This window comes from Ictalurus punctatus, chromosome 7 (genome assembly GCF_001660625.3).
Source record: "Ictalurus punctatus breed USDA103 chromosome 7, Coco_2.0, whole genome shotgun sequence".
Lineage (NCBI taxonomy): Eukaryota > Metazoa > Chordata > Actinopteri > Siluriformes > Ictaluridae > Ictalurus > Ictalurus punctatus.
In genome coordinates, this window is record NC_030422.2 from 11,700,569 (window position 1) to 11,719,414 (window position 18,846).

Consider the following 18,846-nt stretch of genomic DNA (forward strand, 5'->3'; position numbering starts at 1 on the left):
TTAAACTTACTTTTATTTAATTTATTTTTTAGATAGAAAATATAACAGGATACCCACAACACTTCAGAAAAGTGCATTGTGACGTAACTTATCACGATATCAAAATTATATCGTGGAACCGTCCACGATATATGTCCAGTTTGATTAATTTAATAGAATTGTACAATATCGCCCTCATGTGGCTACACAGAGAAGTACATGGAAGCACATTGAGAAAACCATAGTCAAAAAGTTTTATTTCAGTCACTTATTGGCAGATCAGATGTGTAGAAATGGGATTAATTAATTGATATATTTTATTATAATGTCAATGAAAAATTACATTGATGTCGCTATATTGTACTTGCTAAAAGCAAATATATTAGTGACTTTAAAAAAAAGCATTAAAATGTTCATTAAACACGATGGTAATAGCAAAAGAAATCTACAGATAGACAGATACTCTTTCAAACATCGCAAAAATTTACCGGGTTTACACATACGTTGCCATATATGAGTATAGTAATTAAAACCGTTTCAATTTTTCTGTGCATTCTTTTTTAATGTATTATTATGATGATGATTATGATGACAAAACATCCTACCCAAAATAATGTCTAACACAACGTTCCACTTACCTCAGATGAAGTCAATTAGCCAAAAAAAAATGTTTTGCTAGTTTTCTACTTAGTTACGAGGCTAATGTAGCTAATAATTAATACAAGTTTACACCTCCAGTTTAGCATTGGAAACAGAAAAAAAAAAAACAGAAAAAAAGTTCTGTTTTTAAGACTCCCTTGTTGATTTATTTTCAAAACTCGTTAGTTTGTGACATAAATGAGTGTGTAACTGTGGCATTGCATGACTAGCTAGCCTGATAATTTGCTATCAGGAATGGATGGTAATTGATGCTATGTCAGCTGTTGTGTCCTACTATATTTGAAAAGTAAAAAAATATATATTTGTTGTTGCCAGAGTCAAATTCTTTGTAAATTCTTGTTGACGTCTCGTTTGTGAACGAGTCGGCTCTTTTAAGCGGATCTCTGAGAGTCGACTCAACTATATGAGGATTTTTTTTATTTCTTTCATTAATTAGTTTCTTGGCTTGTAGATATAAATGTAAAGTAGATTAATATTCATTTCATTAAGCAATTACAGCCATAGTTATGGCAAATAACATCTGGGTCAATGTGGTTCAGGAATAAAAAAACGGAAAATAACGTGTATCTTGGGACACTATTTGACTCACTGGTGAACCGACTCAACTAATTTGACTCACAGAAAAGAGCTGGTATTTGCATCATTACCCTGCCTCCAACTAGTAATAATAGTAGTAATCAAGTAATAGAACAACCCTGATAATTTCAACATGGCTCAAACAAAGTACGTTTGAGAAATAGTATTTAGAAAAAGCAAATAATTTAGAAGCGAATCAAAAGGTGCACACATTTTTTGTTAAAACAAATTTATTAGCTCTTAACCAAATTTTTTCACCCATGCTAGTTGTAGTAGCTAATTCCCAAGATTACGGTCAAAATGACATGGCTCCTTTCTCATACAGCATCCACCCACCCCCACTCCCAAAAACATCTCGACACACTTCAAGAACATTTACACTGCGTGAAGAAAAGAAGCACCCTACCTTTCCTACTAGGCAATGAGAACACAGCCAAGATGCTCATGCACCCGCAGTAGGGCGTAACATAGACTTGCCATCATTCTACAGATCTTTAGAAAGTCCTCAATAGCTGGATCTCTCTCTTGAATGCCCACACAGACACACTGGTGTAATAAAACTATATTCATAAATAAAAGCAAAAACTCTGCTGTGAATCCCCCCTGCCCCCAAAAAAAGAAAATCTCCCGGCATATGAATGCTGACAAACCGTGAAAAATATATTCCTGGCTTTGCAAGTGAAATATCTGGAGAAGAAACTCTACTGATTTATGTATAAGAAAAGAAAGAAGCTAAAAACCTTCCAAAAACACTACAACCAGGTGAAATCATGAGTAGGCATGTGCTGATGATCATCACGATGCACTTGTGGTGCTTGGACCCCTAATGATGAAGATGATAACCAGTGTTAAATCTGCACTTGTTTCCAAAAAATTACAACACATACTAACTTTTCTTTTAAATGACTTGACTTACGATTATGTCCACCAATGTTCTCTAATTTGAATGAAAATGTACCGTTTACCCTCTAAATTACAAGGCTTTTGTATCCAACAGTTTAACAGCACATATAGCTAACAGTTTAACATTGTGCAGGTTGGGAGTGTGGCCTAGAGTGGTTTGGATTTTTAATACTGATATATTCTGCTATTTTCTGAAGTTGTGTATACCCACACGGTGCTACTGATGATTTAGATGTGTGGCTTCATTGCAGGTAAATTTGGTTTTGAACATTTTGTACATGATTTCTGGATGAGGGATGTAATTCGGTCTCTCGCTGACCAGATTTTAAAGTCCATATCAAATAACTTGATTGATTATCGACACATGCCTAATTAGAGGACATTTATTTAACCATCGCAGCCAAATCACATCTCTAAATCTGATTAAAAAATTAACAATACACATTAAAGGTCTGTTGTATTCCTTTACTCTGTTTTGCTCAAATAATACCGCTCACATGGACTGAAATTTCTCAAGACATCTGGAAACCCTGCATATTTAGGCACTCGCATAAAACACAAAAGAGTGGCGATATTTAGAAATTTCAGCATCATGATATATCGTACAAGCGATTATCGGCACGTGCCTACTCCCTATGTCTTTAAAAAAAGATGGGTTTGGTATTCTACTGTTATCTCCATTCATTTTAATTTGTAAAAAATGATCATAGTTTTCACGTTTTAGGGCTACGTGTTACAGTTGATACTCTACTGTTATTTTAAATGAAAGTCTTAAAAAACAAAGAAACAAAAAAAACAACGAAAACATGGTCTTAATGTAGTTTGCAATCCAGGCGTGGTCACATGATGTCGACGAACAGCTCTCCGTTGGTGGTGAGGCAGGAGCGGCGCGAGCCCGAGAGTTCAGGGGGCACATGGACGAGGTGACGTGGCCCAGACACGCCGCTGTAGGAGTGAGTGTGTGAATGAGAGCGTGAGCTGCGGATGCTTCCCTCGCTCGGCGCTCGCTCCCTACGCAAGTCGAACTCCGGGGCATCAGCTACGTCATTCATCCCCAACACCGCTGCCACTGCTGTCGTCGTCTTTCCCTCAGTCCTGCTCCAGCTGCAGTTCGAACTGCTGCTTCCTAAATCGGGACAGAACACACCGGTACATGGTCAGGATTTAAAACAAGCATGTAGTGAACACTCCCAAAACTTAGTAATGATGATGGGGGGGGGGATTCTTTAATTTCACACTGCGTTTTTTTTTTTGTTTTTTTTTTTCCTTCCAGTGGAACATTTTAAATGATGGTGTGGAGTGTTTAATTTACAAAACGTCATTTCTGTCCATTCTCTAAGGGTGCCAATACATTTCGAATCAGCTGTGTGTGTATATATAAATATATGCATTTTTATTAACACTTAATGCTAACAGGAACAGTTTATACTACATGCTCTAGAGAGTAATATGGATGTTTTTTTTTTTTTTTAAATCATTAAAAAAAACACAATAATCAATTAAAGGAAATTCGTCGACAGCTTTTTCAGCCAAGGAAAGCTTTAGAGGATGTGGAGATGACACTGTTACCCTCGCTGTGATGGCTCCCGGCGCTCCCTCCGCCCGGCTCGGCGTGATGGTGAGGTGCGTCGTGCAGAGAGGGCGGGTACTGATAGGGGAAACTGGGCCACGGAGCCTCGGCCGGGTGGAGCAGAGGAGCGAGCGTGTCCTGATCGGACGCTCCGCTTGAACCGTCGTGCTCCTGCAGGGACAAGTGCGCCATATCTGCAACCACACAGCCCATGGGAACGTCTTTACAATCACAGTGTCGTGTGCAAGAACCACACAAAAAAGAAAATGATGGAAGAAGACAGGAATTCATGTGACCACCTCTATAAACAGAGCTAATTATATTGAAAGCATTAGTATATTAACTGCATGTTAATTATGATTTAATTAATTTATTCCATTACTATGTGACTATTTGTTTTGCCTTTGACTCCCTAAATTCCACTGACCTGCATTTTAAATACTGTTTATAAAAAGGTTCCATGTTTCATTATTATTACCTTTTGAAACAAAGAATAATGCTTCCATGAATTTAGCACGCTGTAATTTCATTTTCAGCATCAAACACTGATCCAGCATAAGATTTTTCACCACTCCGAATGGAACAGCGTGCGTGTATTTCTATTAACGGACTGAGCATGCTTAGAGACTCACTGCCGGATAAATCCCCGAACACGTAGTAGCACTGCTCAGAGAAGGTGATCTTGTTGACGGTATGGCGGATGAAGCCGGCCTTCAGAAGGTTACTGGCGTATTTCCGAGCTTCCCTTCTGTCTGCAAAACCCTCAACGTGATGGAAGAGCCAGTCGACCACATCTGAACCTGAAACACACACACACCATTCAGAAAGCAGATCCAAAATAATCTTGTATTTAAGACACAGGTCACACACACACACACACACACACACACACACACACACACACAGTAAATGTACCGATGAAGGCGTTGGCTATAGTGATCTTCAGCCACATCCTGTCTCGAACCTCTAACCCCGAGTCAGGACAGGCCATCGCCTTGGCAACAGTTGCCATGTCGCTATGGACTGACAGGTGGTAGTCATCAAACCCTGAAGGGGAAAAAATGAAGATTGAAAAAGTCTGAACTGCAAACGCCGTCCAATGAAAGCAACAAAAATCAGTCCAAAGCAAAACCTGTGATATTTATTCAGCAGGAACATTTTCCCTTCTGCAGGAAAATATGGAGCTGTGAGAAACCAAACACATTCCACACTACTGAAACACACTCAGCTCTAACGAAACACTAACTCAACTTTATCTCAACACTAACTCGGCTCTAACGTAACATTAACTCAACTTCATCTCCATAATAACTCAAATTTATCGCAACACTAACTCGGCTCTACCGTAAGTGAGATAACAGTTACTAAACTACCGATACCATCATTTCTTACACTCTAGAACGTTAGCTGTGTCTCTAAAATTGCTGCCCTGTGCCCCTAGTGGTGGCCTCAAGAGTTGTTGCTTATTATTGAGTAAATAAAGTTTGTCGTTATCTCTTACGCTCTGTCTCGGGGATGGAGCTGGAGATGGAGGAGCTGGTGGAGGTCACTGTGCTCATAGAGGGGCTCATGCCATAGGGAGGGTAGATCCCAGTCATGGCCGCCGTGTGAGACACCCAGGCTGCAGGGTCGATCGGACGAATGGGCTCGCCTGGGGGTGTTGGGGGAGAGAGAGGAAGATTATGTCGTGGGGGCACCTACAACAAACTAATGGTACATTCCAAAGCTGCAAGGAAAGACCTTGGAGACGATGTCCAGCTAGGCTTCCACGACCAATTTAACATAATCTCAGAGCAAACAGACATTGTGTCCAGGCTTATGCAAGTGTGTTTATGTGGGTGTGATGTTGAGGAATGTCCAGATGAGTGTGTCTGTGTGTGGTGAATGTGTGTGTGTGAGAGAATATAAACACTCACTCCTGGGAGTGAAGCAGTTGTTAGGGTTTGGATCCCAGCACTTGGCCACTGTCAGAGAGACAGGTCTGCAAACACAAACACACACACACACACACACACACACACACACACACACACACACACACACACACACACACACAGAGAGCAAATACAGACACGTTTCACAACTCAGAGACAAAATGTTAGAAAACCCAAATTTCCACTTGGCCACCGTCAGAAAGACAGGTCTGCAAACACACACGCACACACACACACACACACACCAAACTCACCCAGGTTTATGCACGATGTCCCTCAGGACCCTCACCGCATCGTCATTGCACATGTTCTCAAAGTTTATATCGTTTACCTGAAGCAAAAAAAGGAGAAAAAAAAGTGGAATTTAAAGCTCCACCCACCACATCACACAGGCAAGCCTAAGCCCCGCCCCCTCACCTGCAGCAGCATGTCACCGGGCTCGATCCGACCGTCAGCTGCTACAGCTCCGCCCTTCATGATGGAGCCGATGTAGATGCCACCGTCACCTCGCTCGTTACTCTGGCCCACGATGCTGATGCCCAGGAAGTTATACTTTTCTAAAATAATCATAAAGACTGTGAAACCTTTCTCCATAAAAACTGTAACGTCAGGTTAGCGCCCCCTACTAATGTAGGGGGAGGGGCACAGGCTGTAAAAGTTCCTATGGTGTGATGAGAAGTTTCAGGATAAAAATGAGAGACTCACCCATGTTTAACGTGACTGTGATGATATTCAGGGACATGGTGGAGTCGGTGATGCTGCTGAAAGACGACGACTAAAACAGCAACAAAGAGAAATAAGGGAAATTATTTTGCTGCTCCTCCCCTTTGTTATATTCATGTGAATAATTTTCTCCTCTGTCTCACCCTCTCCATGTGATGGGGTTTAGGTTTCCGTCTCCGGCGCCGGTGTCGTCTCATCATGCGTGATGAGCCACTCTGTTCAGTCACGCTGCTGAAACTTTGAGGAAAAAAACCCATCCACATCAACAATATAAACATGACATCATTCCCTACTGAGATTAGACCTAGATTAAAACTAACCTACACGCAGGAGCACGTGATCTCAGGTGCCAAAAGATTTTTTTGTTATTATACACATTTCAGTCCTCCTAAGACCTAAAACCCTTTTAAAGACATTTTGCCCAGGTTTATGGACTGGGACCAGAGTTCCACCATCTCACTGAAGAGGGAAGTGAAGCAGGAAATGAAGCAGTAAAACAGGAAGTGACACACAAAGTAAAGCTAGAGATGAAGTGAATTAGAAAAGCAGGAAGTGAAGCAAGAAGCCAAAAAGGAATTAAAGCAAGAAGACAAGGACGCAAGACGTGACACACAGTTAAGCAAGATGTGAAACAGGACGTGACCAGTATGTGAAACATGGAGTAGGAAAGAAATTGAAGCAAGTAGTGAAGCAGAAAGTGAAATACAAAGTAAAAGAGCAAAGCAGGAAGTAAACCAAGAGGTGAAGCAGTAAAGCATCATGTGAAGCAGGAAGTGAAGCAGTTAGTAAGGCATATAGTGAAGCAGGAAGTAAGGCATATAGTGAAGCAGGAAGTAAGGTATAAAGCGAAATAGAATGTTAATGAGGAAATGAAGCAGGAAGTGGTAAAGAAATTGAAGCAAGTAGTGAAGCAGGAAGTCAAATACAAAGTAAAAAAAGAGTAAAGCAGGAACTAAACCAAGAGGTGAAGCAGAAAAGCATCATCTGAAGCGGGAAATGAAGCAAGAAGTAAGGCATATAGTGAAGCAGGAAAAAAGCAAAAAAAAAAAAATTATAAAATAAAAAATAATGGAGGAAATGAAGCAGGAAGTGGAAAAGAAATTGAATCAGGGAGTGAAGTTTCTCACCGGCTGGTGGATCCGTCGTCATCAGAGTCGAAGCAGCTGCTGGACTCTAGCTCACTGCTCATGAGGGAAGAGCGACTGTCACAGACGTCGTAGCCTCCGAGCTCCATCCCTCTGCCCACACGGGAGTAACCGTTCATCCTCGCACCTACAGGGGGCAGCAACGCGCACAAAAATTCAATAACAACCACCAATTTATTACGGATTTCACAGGCCATGTCTGTACTATTTTGGAATGCCTATAAAAAACATTTCGTAAAAACACCAGATGCATTAAACTGTAAAACACATGCGCAGAAGTCAGCCAATCAGGAGAGGAGTCATTTACATAAATCCGTCACCATAGCTAATATCCTGAAAGATTAGAAAACGCTTCAAATAAAAATGTCATTTCGTTGTTAGATAAAACACCAATTTTATTCATGATTAACTTTACCACTTTACACACTCATGCTACGCACACAAATGAGTTTTATTTTCAACTTCGAACATCCCAGAAAAACAGATTTTCCGCTTAGGAGACATGGAGTGATCGCATTCCTCAGCCTCAATCCCACAATGCATCAGTGATGTTATCTTAACCAGGACTAACTCAATAAACAGGTGGAATGTGAATCTCCGGCTCAAGTTAGCATGGTTAGCATCAACACACACACACACACACACACACACACACACACACACACACACACACACAAAAACACTCACTCTCTCTCTCTCGATGCTTTCGTAGCTCTGATACAGCTGCGTGTGTGTGTGTGTGTGTGTGTGTGTGAGACCATTTTTTCACGCTTCAGCCTGTTTTTATTAAAATACAGAAAGTCAAATTGTGCCTGCAAGGGGAAGTTAAGTGCAGAAAACTCATTGTTTCTGATTGGTTGGCAGGACACCTCTAATGACATTTAAATGACAGAGATTTACATTACAGTACTGTAGGATGTAATGACAACCAGGATAAACAACAGTTTCAGCAAAATGGTGGCCCGTCCAAGGCTGCATTCACACTTGCTTTTTAAGTCTTTAACACTTTTTGTGCTGATATGGGTGAAAAAAGCAAAAAAAAAACATGACTCACGCGACTTCTGTAACCATGACAACACTCGTACCATATTCCTGCACCAACAAGACTCGCTTTTCACCACCATTTTGTCCGCCATGTTGTGTTTTTCTCACTTAACTGCAGCTCGCCATCTGATTGGTCAAACGCCTACTTACGGTAGAGCTTCTTAAATGCAGAGCTGTAAGATTCGGGAAAGTTCGTACCTGAATGATCATGCGAGTGTTTCCGGCGTGGCCTGTCTCTTTCCCTCCTGTGAGAAACCACTGAATCTGTCTCTGTCTCATCGTCCACACCGTGTCGGCTGCCTGCAGCTTTAGGACTGAGTGCGTGCAACAAAAAAACAAAACCAAAAAAAAAGGGCTATTTTCACTTACTCATCCTTTTTTTGTGGCTTTTAAAGCTTTAAGGAACAGTTCAGCAAAAAAATAATAATTCATAAGTGTGTCAAATACATGTACACCTATCGTCGTCCTTACTACATATCCCATAACCCTGTCCGTCAGACAGGCTGTTTAAAAATGGTACAAGAAAACACTATGGATTGCATTTGTTCTATTTTCCCCTCAAGTACCTTACAGTACAGATCTTTAGGGTTAGTGACGGTGTCTTGACGACACGGACGAGACTCTGAGACTCATCCACAGTGTCTCTGTTTTACACCTGGTCGTTATTTACTGAACTGCTCCTTTAAGCAGCATTTGCGTAGTGAGTGTGCTGATACGCACTGAAACGATGGCGGTCTGGAGTCACCAATGCCCTGAGATCTCTCCCCTGACGGCAGACGCTCCGACTGACTCTCTGCCACTGAGCAGCCGTCCGAGTGCGAACCATCAGCGGACACCAACTTTACATGGGAGAAATAACACACATGCAAGGTTATGGATGAGACTTGTGAAATAATATGACATTATCATAATTGCAGCAACTAACCCCCCACCCTCCACTCCCCCACCCCCACCTACCATATTTTAAAGTAATAAGACCAATCTATAATCAGATCCTAAACACCTTGCAGAGGCAACAAGGTTCTGAGATGAAATTCATGAAGTCATCAAAGCCTCACTGATCTACCTAAATATTTTACAGCGACTACGGGGACTACCGTTCACGACCAACAATCAAAAATCATTTGTGGTTTCATCTGTTGAATTTCTGGAGCTGCTTTTTTCTGAACTGTATCTCGGGAGGAGCTTCTTGCACATGCGCGATTCTAAAAACTTGACTTTTCAGGTTTTTACAAATCAAATTCCAACGAACTTTTGTACATTTTGAAGAGTTTCCAGATGTTGAAAAACGTTCCACAATGACTAACCGTGTTCAAGGTTATTTCCGACTGCAGGTCAACATCCAAGGAAGAAAATGGGATTTTTCACATGCGCCATGTCATATTTATACCTCAGGGAAACAGGACACGGTCAAAAGCAGACTCTCAAAACACGTGTTGTTTAAAACCGAGGATGACCGTGCTAGCAGTTATTTGAGGTGCCAATACTTTTGCTACAAGCGAAACTATTACCAGTGTTTTACCCTTGTTTCTATTTATTTATTGTGCTAGTAACAGTCTTCACAGTTATATGACATATAAAAATTTCTAATCTAGAAATGCAATTACACGCCGTTATTCTGTTCACTGGAAGATTTCCGTATAATTTTACAAATCCAATCATTGTGATATCGCCATAAACATTGCAATAAAACACCAGGAGATTTCAGTCATATGAAAACACTGATAGCATTGTTAAACTTTTACGGCTAATCCGAAGTGTTAGCAAGATGCCGTAAACACGGTTCGAGGAAGTTGAAGCCGTAGTGACTACAGTAGACGAAACTTCTTATAGTCCCGACGCGTGTGGTTGTTTCCACATCTGGAGGGAATTCCAGCTGGTGTGGGGTTTCATTAAAGTGTGTGTGTGTTTAGGAAATAGTCATCAAACTTACTGCATGAAAATAATAAATATCAAAACTCAGGCTAGAAAAAAATCCACTCTTTTCTCAGCATCAAAATGTCATGTTGGTTTATCCTTTTCAACACGAATTCAGTCTTCACAGGTGAAACCCAGGCCTCAAACCAAGCCTAGACGTTCAGAGCTAACACTTTAAACACTCCATTTAACAGGACACACCTGTCATTACTGTGATGTTACAATATTTTGGATCACTTGAAAAATGGATGGGTTCAGACAAAAAGGTGCCATGTTCATGTCTCAAGTAACACGTCTAGACGTAAATACGAGGAAATGAAAGCTGTAAATCCTGATCCCATCGTCTCGTATTCATCTCCTGATCTCAAACCCAAACATCTTGAGCGTATAGCAAAAACACAAAGGACCGACCTTGCTGTTCCACTCTTTTCGAATGGGACTGATTGTATGTGGTCATTTTTTATGTACCGATAATTCAGGAGAGCACTTCACATAAACGTGAAGCATGTGACGCAGTGAAATGAAGATTCGCAGGCTAAACTGAAATTCTGATTTAAACGTTATTATTCATTATTTTGTTTGGCTTTTTTTAGGCTATGAAATAAACTCCACATCACCAACAAATCCATCTTTTACACAGAAGAGCGTGTGTTATTTGTGTGAGCTGGGTATTGAGCAGAGGCTCGTGCTTTCAGGAAATCACATTTGTTGTGGAAAATTCTTTGGGGGAAAGGAAAAAAACAAAAAAAACAAAGGAATATTATGGAAAAATACTTCACTTCCAAACAGAGCCAGCTGCTGGATTGCTTTTTTTAATTATTTCTTTCCTAAAACACGAGCTGAGGTTAAAGCCGCTGTCCCCGTGTCCCATGCTTCCTGTTATGTGAACCGAATTTCTCCGTGAAGCATGAAATAGGTTTTGTTGGGTTTTTTATGGTAAATAAAAAAACATAAACACAACAATGTGAGAAATGAACTGAATTGGAATGTTAATACCCTAAGTGGTGAATCTTTTCTGGGTTATATCTCACACACAAACACTCAGCAGTGTATTATTCATTAATCCTCTGCTTCATTATGCAAAGAGGATCAGAAATGATGCTGAGCGAGCGAGCGAGCGAGCGCGTGTGTGTGTGTACGCTCACCCAGCACACCACACGGCCGTTGTAACAGGGCAGTTTGGCGTTGTCATCCGTGATTTCCTCCTTGACCACCCTACAGGAAGAAAAAAAAAAAAGAATAAAAAGAATAAGAATTATGGACACATCATCACAAATTGTCGCTGCTCTGAGATCAATCAAACAGCAGCGGAGCGCGGCTTTAATCCCGCAAGGAAAACGCCGGGAATATATTAGAATAAATAAATACGACGAGGTCCGAGATGAAAGCAGAGGCGAGCGGTTCAAGCAGTTTTAAAGGGTTCCCCCAACACACACACACACTCAAAGGACCACCAGCAGGGCTGGGATTTGAACTAATAACCTCCTGATCACTGATGCAGAACCTTCATTAAAAAAATGCACACAAAAAAAAAACTACAAAAAAACACCATCTGTGTTAAAAAACAGGACGTGTGGTTTTTGTTTTTTTTCCGCATTAATTTAAAATATTTCCAAAGGGACGTCAATCATTTTTGGCCCGTGTTTTTGAGAGAAAATACTTTTGTTCCTGCAAACTTGTAAACACTCCCTTAGTGCTGACATTATTATAGCCTGCGTTTATGTACGAAACGTAAAAACCAAACTCGTGTTCTCAATTCTTCTTCAAAGTAAATAAAAATTCACAAAAAATTTAACACGAAAACAAATAACACGTGGACAGTCCATGACGTATATGGATATACAAATTATTAAAGGACATTCCCATCACATTCAGAAAGGGGGTGCAAATTTTGGAACAGTTTCGGGTTTATTTAGAACGATTAACATCGCGTAGAATCTGAACTAATCGTCCTGTATATTCGTTAGAGGGGCACAAACTTTTGCACCCCCAATGAAATTTACTCAAAACAGGTGGCTGTACGGGTGCTGGTGCGAATACAACTCGATCGCAAAAGTTTGCGCCCCCCTGGAGACGTATAGTTTTTGTTGCTTGGCTTAACAGGAATCGTTACAAGATTTAAAAATCATGTGTTTCATAATGGTTGAAATTTTCTAACAGTATTTATAAAACATTGTTTACGCATTTTAAGAAGGACAGTTAAGACGGACGATTTACTTTTTACACCGATTAACAACAAATGTGTAGTGTTTTACAATTGAGATGATATTGATATCATCGAGCTGATACTGAAACTACACCACCTGTATCATTTAACTTTAGCTAGTGCTTAGCTAGCACTACCTGACGTCAGCACAAATGACGACGCCGCCATAACTGGCAGCCAATCACGGTTTTTTTGTGACCAACGACTCATTGTCAGATGTACTAATGCAACCAGGAAAAACATTACATGTTAGCGGACCAGAGTTTAAGCGCTACAAGTTATTTTGCCAACAACAGAAAAAGACATTCAGGAAAAAATATCTATATATATCTAATATATCTATTATATAACCTACACTTTGACACTTCAGTACACCTTCTTGATACCTGAAAGAAAAGTGTCACTGATACATGTGTAACGATAATCGTCAGTCTATATACGTGCTGTATCGCTAAGGAATTTAAAAGAATATTATTTTGTTTCATTTACATTTAGCTGTTGGAATTTATACAGCGGCTGTAATTTGCAGAATTTAGCCTCGATCTAGTATTCAGGATTAACTTCAAGTCGCTGCAGGTTTTAGAGCAACGTTTAGCGCTAAAAATGCTTTTTAAGATATCCAGCCAGATGGTTTTCGCTGTAGCTAACGTTAGCCCCATTTGATGTCCAAAAACATTCAGGTTTTTTTCTTTTTTTCGGACTAAATTCAGTTTGTAAACACACAAAACAAGGTCGAATTTTGTTAGAGAAATCGTATTCTTGATTCTTATTTACAATATTACTGATATGTATCGACATGGCGTGTGTCAAATGTTACGGTGTATCGTTCAAACCCTGCGTCACCGTGGGGGCCACAGATGGCGTCTGCACTGCGCATGCGCAGGTCACAAAAGAACGCATTCAACGGACCACACACTCGCAAAAAAAATAATAAAAACCCAAAAAAAGAAAAAGAAAGAAAGAAAAGTGCCTAAAACCCTATATTTCATGAAGTCATCCAAATTATTCAGCTCCTGGAAAAGTCTTACGTCATAAATTTAGCACATTTTTGTGTAGTCACGCTGAGCAACTCTCCGTCACACACAGCAAAGCAGACTAATACAATCCCCCCCCCCCCCCGACTTTGTTTATTATGCTCAAAGACTGCTTTAAATGACTTTAACCGTCTCAGAGTCGATGTTGAAGATGTTTTAAATGTGAACTCGCACCCGAGAGAGTAAACATGGAGGATAAACCCCAGCTCTGAACCTGTTTTACGCCTGAAAGCAGCTGAAGACCATAAAAGTCGCCGCGCGCTACAAATACACAAGCCAAGAAAGAAACTGTTCAAGTTTCACATCAAAGAGAAAACCCAAAGAAAAGCTGGAAGAAACATCTAAAAAAAAAAACACACACACAATAATAATAATAATAATAATAATAATAATAATAATTCACCCTCACCCAAAGTCGTCGTCCATGGACTTGAAGAAAAACTTGTAGTTGGGTTTTTTGAGGGCATTTTTCAGGTCGGAGAGGGTGACCAAGTGAGCGGGGACGGAGATCTTCACCAGGTAAGGAGTCTCCTGTTCGTCCAGATGGTAGATCACTTTAGTTTCCCCCATGGCAGAGAGCCGGGGAGAGAGAGGACACGGTGGGCATCAGTGCCCCTCCAACACCCAGGGCTGCTTTTTCTTCTCTTCCTGGAAAAAAACAACAACAACACCCGACTTTTCCTTTTCTTTCTTCCTTTCTTCCCCGGGAGTTGCCAGGAAACCTTCCAACGCGCAAAAGCCGAACTACCCCCAAACCCCAGTCCTCCTCTGCTCTTCCATCTCCTCTGTCTTACCACTTAATCACAAATATACACGACTTATACGAGTTCAAAGTCGTTCGGAAAGCCCGTGTTGAGTTTGTTTGTTTGTTTTGTTTTTTTGTTTTCTCTCTCTTTCCTCCACCAGCACTAAAGCTCGCTCCTGGTTTTCTATTGCTTTGATTGATCGGAGTGGAGAAGCGGAAAAGCCTGATATGTGCCCTCTGGCGGTCAGGGGCGAAAGTGCTCATTGTGCACATAGTACACAAACGCACACAAAACAAATGTAGCCTCACAGTAATCATACATTTGTATAAATACAAGTTTCTACATACTAACAATACAGACTGATGGAGTAGCTAGCAACCCTCTATTTCCACATTATTATTATTATTATTTCTTCTTACATTTGTTTGTATTTGTAGGCATGTCAATCTTTTATTTGATAAGAACGTGTCCGAAAAGTCAGGAACCAGTGAGCGTAAAAAAATACGTGCTTAATTTCTTCATGTTGTATTTGTTATTCCAATGTTCAACCTGATGCTCCTCACCTTCCTCAGCCACTTTATCACCTTATTGCCCTTTGCTTCCTGACTTCTCAGACTTCTCTGTACTGGCTTTCCCTAATAGACATATCCGTGTACTGATAAAATCACAAGAAAGCCTAAATCTGATTTTAATCTTATCACAACTCTGTATTTATTGCTGCAAAATTCTTCGCAATGATACTCAAATTTAATCTTTCCCTAATCAATTTCGCATCACTGATTAAACACTAATTAAACACGTTGGTAAATAACAAAACGAAGACGATCACATTTATGGCGTTATTATGACGTCACATGTTAAAAAAATATTGTTTCACAATAAGATTGGTCAAAAACTACTGTTTAACGTACTTAATATCTAAAGATGAAGACAGTAAACTTAATTAACGAACTGTTCTGTATTTTAGAATATATTGTACCAACATTTCTGCTGTAACAACACGTAATTGTTACAGACGGTAAAAATGAGCAAATAAAGAAAGGAAAATCTGTATAAACACATAAATCAGCGTTTCATAAGAACTATAAGCAGCCTAAAAACCACTACATACAATAACTATGGGGGGAATAAATATTACATTTATTCGCTATCTAATTTTCTATACTTATTGATAAAATTATTCATTAGATATATGAAGCCACCTCAAAACCTTTTTTATGCTTTTTTTCTGACACCGGAAGTAAAAAAAATCCCCACCGATAAACGAAGCACTTCCGTTTCCACTCGAATTTGAATTCCAGTATGAAATGTGGTGCGGAGTTTTGTGCTTTGACGTTTCTATTAATTAAAGTCACAAACAAGAGAAATTGTTTTAAAAATGCGTATAGCTGAAAAGAATGAGGGGGATTTTGGTGATTAAGTGTTAGAAATGGACACCTTTAAGAAGCGCGAAATGAATCTACAAAATCACTAACATGCTAACTAACTAGCACACCAACAAGCTAGCTGAATAAAGCACATTTCCATCAGCAGTTACATACATTATCTGTTTCATAAAACTCAATTCGCAAATATAAAGCTTGTCATTTTCTACCAAGCTATTCTATGCATCTTTCTACATGTTGTATTTCAGAATTTTATTTTTAAGTGTAATTCCAACCTTCTGAATTTATACAGCAGCTCTTACTGCGGTTCCTGTCTTATAATCCTGTGGAAATGCTTAAGGAAATTTTGATTTGTGCTTTTTAAATGAATAATCAGCCAGTCACATATACATTTTCTCTCTCCTTCAAACTCAAAATACAATGAAACCACACACAGAGCACTGGAAGAGCAAGCTTTATTTGAAATCACAGGGGAGGCGAAAAGAAAAAAAAACATTCAAAGTTAACACATAAGTGACATAGAAGAGATAAAACTCACATGCATAGTAAAAACCAAACCGGACAGTGTTTCAAACGTTATAAAGTCGGTTTCAGATGGTGTGACTCCAGCGCTCTACAGTCATCATCCTCCTTCACAAGATAACTGTACAAGATTCCAATAAAATCTGGGCTGAGTTCTATAACATTTTTGTGGATCTTCTAATGAAGATCTTCTAACGGCAGACCTGCGATTAAAGAAAATTACCACGTTCTTACGTCACCAACCTCCCAGAAATCATCCTGTGCAGAAAACCTACTCACAAACATGACATGAGCATGAGTTAATAAGGCCATTACAATGTCCGTTAGCATGTTATGATTTTCTCTATCGCCGTGACTGTATTCATAGCTGTGCCATGAGTTTGCCGTCCTCCTATTGTTGGATTTTAGTCTAGAGTTATAGCATGAGCGCTCATTCTAAAGATTGAAATTAGAAACCGCTCACACATTGGACACATTTCACACAACTTGAATGCATTACGCTGTGTTAGTCACAGAGCTCAGCTCACGACCAAATAATTGACAACGTGCGATTTTTTTTAAAACCGGCAAAATCATACAGAGTAAACCCAGCTTCACATGATTATTTCTGAACCAATAAAGACTTAATCATTTTTAAAAACAGCTTCAGGTCCTCGTGTTACTTTTGCTAACATTGTTCCTACAGAAGTGCGTACTATTAACCGGAATCCCGAGAGCGAGGCTGGGCGATATGACCATCTAATATGATAGTGAGTCACAGTACACTTTTTTTTTTATATTTTAAAAATTACAAATGGACTGTAAATATGAAATTCAAATGAATTTTACATTTTTGTACAAAATCTTTCCATTTTTCCTCCTCTTTAGAGTTCATTTTATTTTTGTACTGTGTGAGCAAACCTATACTTCACCCATAATCAAATAAAATGCTCTGCTAAAGTCATTAAATGTGAATGTAAATGGTGTTCGAACGCAGCAGTCGCTTCCATCCGCTCTTCATCATCCACCTGCAACGAGAGAGAGAAATATTCAACACTAGCGTTGTGGCTCACAAAGCCGGATCTAGGGGTTTAAATACCCGAGTGTTCTTCTCGAGGCAGAAGAGTCAGGACTCAGTGAGATGTCCTGCCTTTACTCTGCACCGTGAAAAGATTTACTGTGCGCCTTTTCTGACACCACGTTCGTCACAGACAGGAACGAACGAGCAACACCAAGGCCAGACTGAAACTACACAGTCATCCAGACATCTTGCTGACTTCTGATGAGAAATGGAAGCAGCTACATGATACAAATAACTCGCTAAAGACAAATTATTCAGACCACATGCTCTAAAGGCTCAGGCAGAAAAATCATTCGAGATGAGCATCTGGATTTGTTGCTTTTTTTTTTTTTTTTTTTTTTTTTAAAAACAGCATCGCACCCGATTGAGAAACTCAGTACGAGCAGCATGCATTCTTTATCGCTCGACAATGTGAGCAAAGTGAAGGGATCATGGAAGTTGGAGGTTTAGTAATGTGGTTAATGTACCTTGTATAACTCTGCCCCTTCAAAAAAAGTTTGAAGGAAGCAGTAGCTAAAAGCACACACAGTGATTGACATGACTTGACCAGAGATGCAATTTAACAAGGTAAAAAGCCAGACTGTCCTCTTCAAAGCTTGTACACAGAGACTTACACCTGTAGTTATGGAAATGATTTGTGGTGAGAAACTTATCAAAAATAAGTCTTATCCTGGGATTAAATGATTCTACAGTGGTAACTTATGGTAAATATTATACATTTACATAATATCTTTTCACCTGTGTTTAACATGAGCATCCGCAGCATGTTCAGGCACCTCAGCCATCCTCATGGTGTGAATAATCAGGCTTTCAAATCCTACCTGCATAAAAAAAGGCAAGAAATGATAGTTTAATCAACGTAGCAGTGATACAGAATGAACCTCTTGTGCAAGAGTCCTTTCAGGATGTCCTTGTCACAGCACTTCACAGAAATCAGTGGGATTTTGTGAATTTGAAGCCGTTCCAAGCGTTTTTGTGCGCCTTATTTGACACCACATCCATCTAGAACAAAATGAACGGGCAACACATAAAGGCAAAAACAAAGAAGTTTTTTAAAAAGAAAATAAAAAAGCATGCATTTTAAAGTAGGGGAAAGAGCACTGTTTCATATTTGTGTCCGTTTTATTTGTTTAAATAATTAAACTGATTTATTTTAATTAAATCGTTTCTAAACATTCAGAATATAAAACTAAACCTGCTCACACACCCATTAGGACTCAGAAGACAAAAAAAGGTTAAAATATGGATTTAAAAACCTCATTTTCTTTATCCCACGTTGCTCCATGAGACCACTGCAGCACACGCAACTCTTCAATCTCCACCACGCGGACACGCTTTAGATACCGGAAGTGAGGGCTCCATAAACTATAAGGACTTCCCCTCCCACACACACACACACACACACACACAAAAGAGGTGACCGTCAAAGCGCCAGATTGAAA

At 39.8% G+C, this 18,846-nt stretch overlaps 1 protein-coding gene, 1 long non-coding RNA gene and 2 other non-coding genes across 4 annotated transcripts; all 4 read right to left on the reverse strand.

Moving 5' to 3' along the window:
• Positions 1–2,487: 2,487 nt before the first annotated feature.
• On the reverse strand, positions 2,488–15,238 carry dvl3a (dishevelled segment polarity protein 3a). The gene is made up of 15 exons (XM_017472632.2): positions 14,101–15,238; positions 11,597–11,666; positions 9,255–9,373; positions 8,733–8,848; positions 7,473–7,617; positions 6,489–6,582; positions 6,328–6,397; positions 6,040–6,179; positions 5,877–5,953; positions 5,605–5,669; positions 5,190–5,339; positions 4,604–4,735; positions 4,321–4,488; positions 3,688–3,882; positions 2,488–3,244 (listed from the first exon to the last, which is right to left on the reverse strand). The coding sequence occupies exons 1-15, from the start codon at positions 14,259–14,261 to the stop codon at positions 2,958–2,960; spliced, it is 1,989 nt and encodes a 662-aa protein (XP_017328121.1). The 5' UTR covers positions 14,262–15,238; the 3' UTR covers positions 2,488–2,957.
• Positions 15,239–16,260: 1,022 nt separating this feature from the next.
• On the reverse strand, positions 16,261–18,833 carry LOC128632943 (uncharacterized). Its single transcript, XR_008396621.1, has 3 exons — positions 18,661–18,833; positions 18,143–18,225; positions 16,261–17,351 (listed from the first exon to the last, which is right to left on the reverse strand). It is a non-coding gene; the product is annotated as an uncharacterized LOC128632943 (long non-coding RNA).
• On the reverse strand, positions 17,425–17,562 carry LOC124628393 (small nucleolar RNA SNORA13). Its single transcript, XR_006982889.1, has one exon. It is a non-coding gene; the product is annotated as a small nucleolar RNA SNORA13 (small nucleolar RNA).
• On the reverse strand, positions 18,308–18,440 carry LOC124628392 (small nucleolar RNA SNORA13). The gene has a single exon (XR_006982888.1). It is a non-coding gene; the product is annotated as a small nucleolar RNA SNORA13 (small nucleolar RNA).
• Positions 18,834–18,846: the final 13 nt, after the last annotated feature.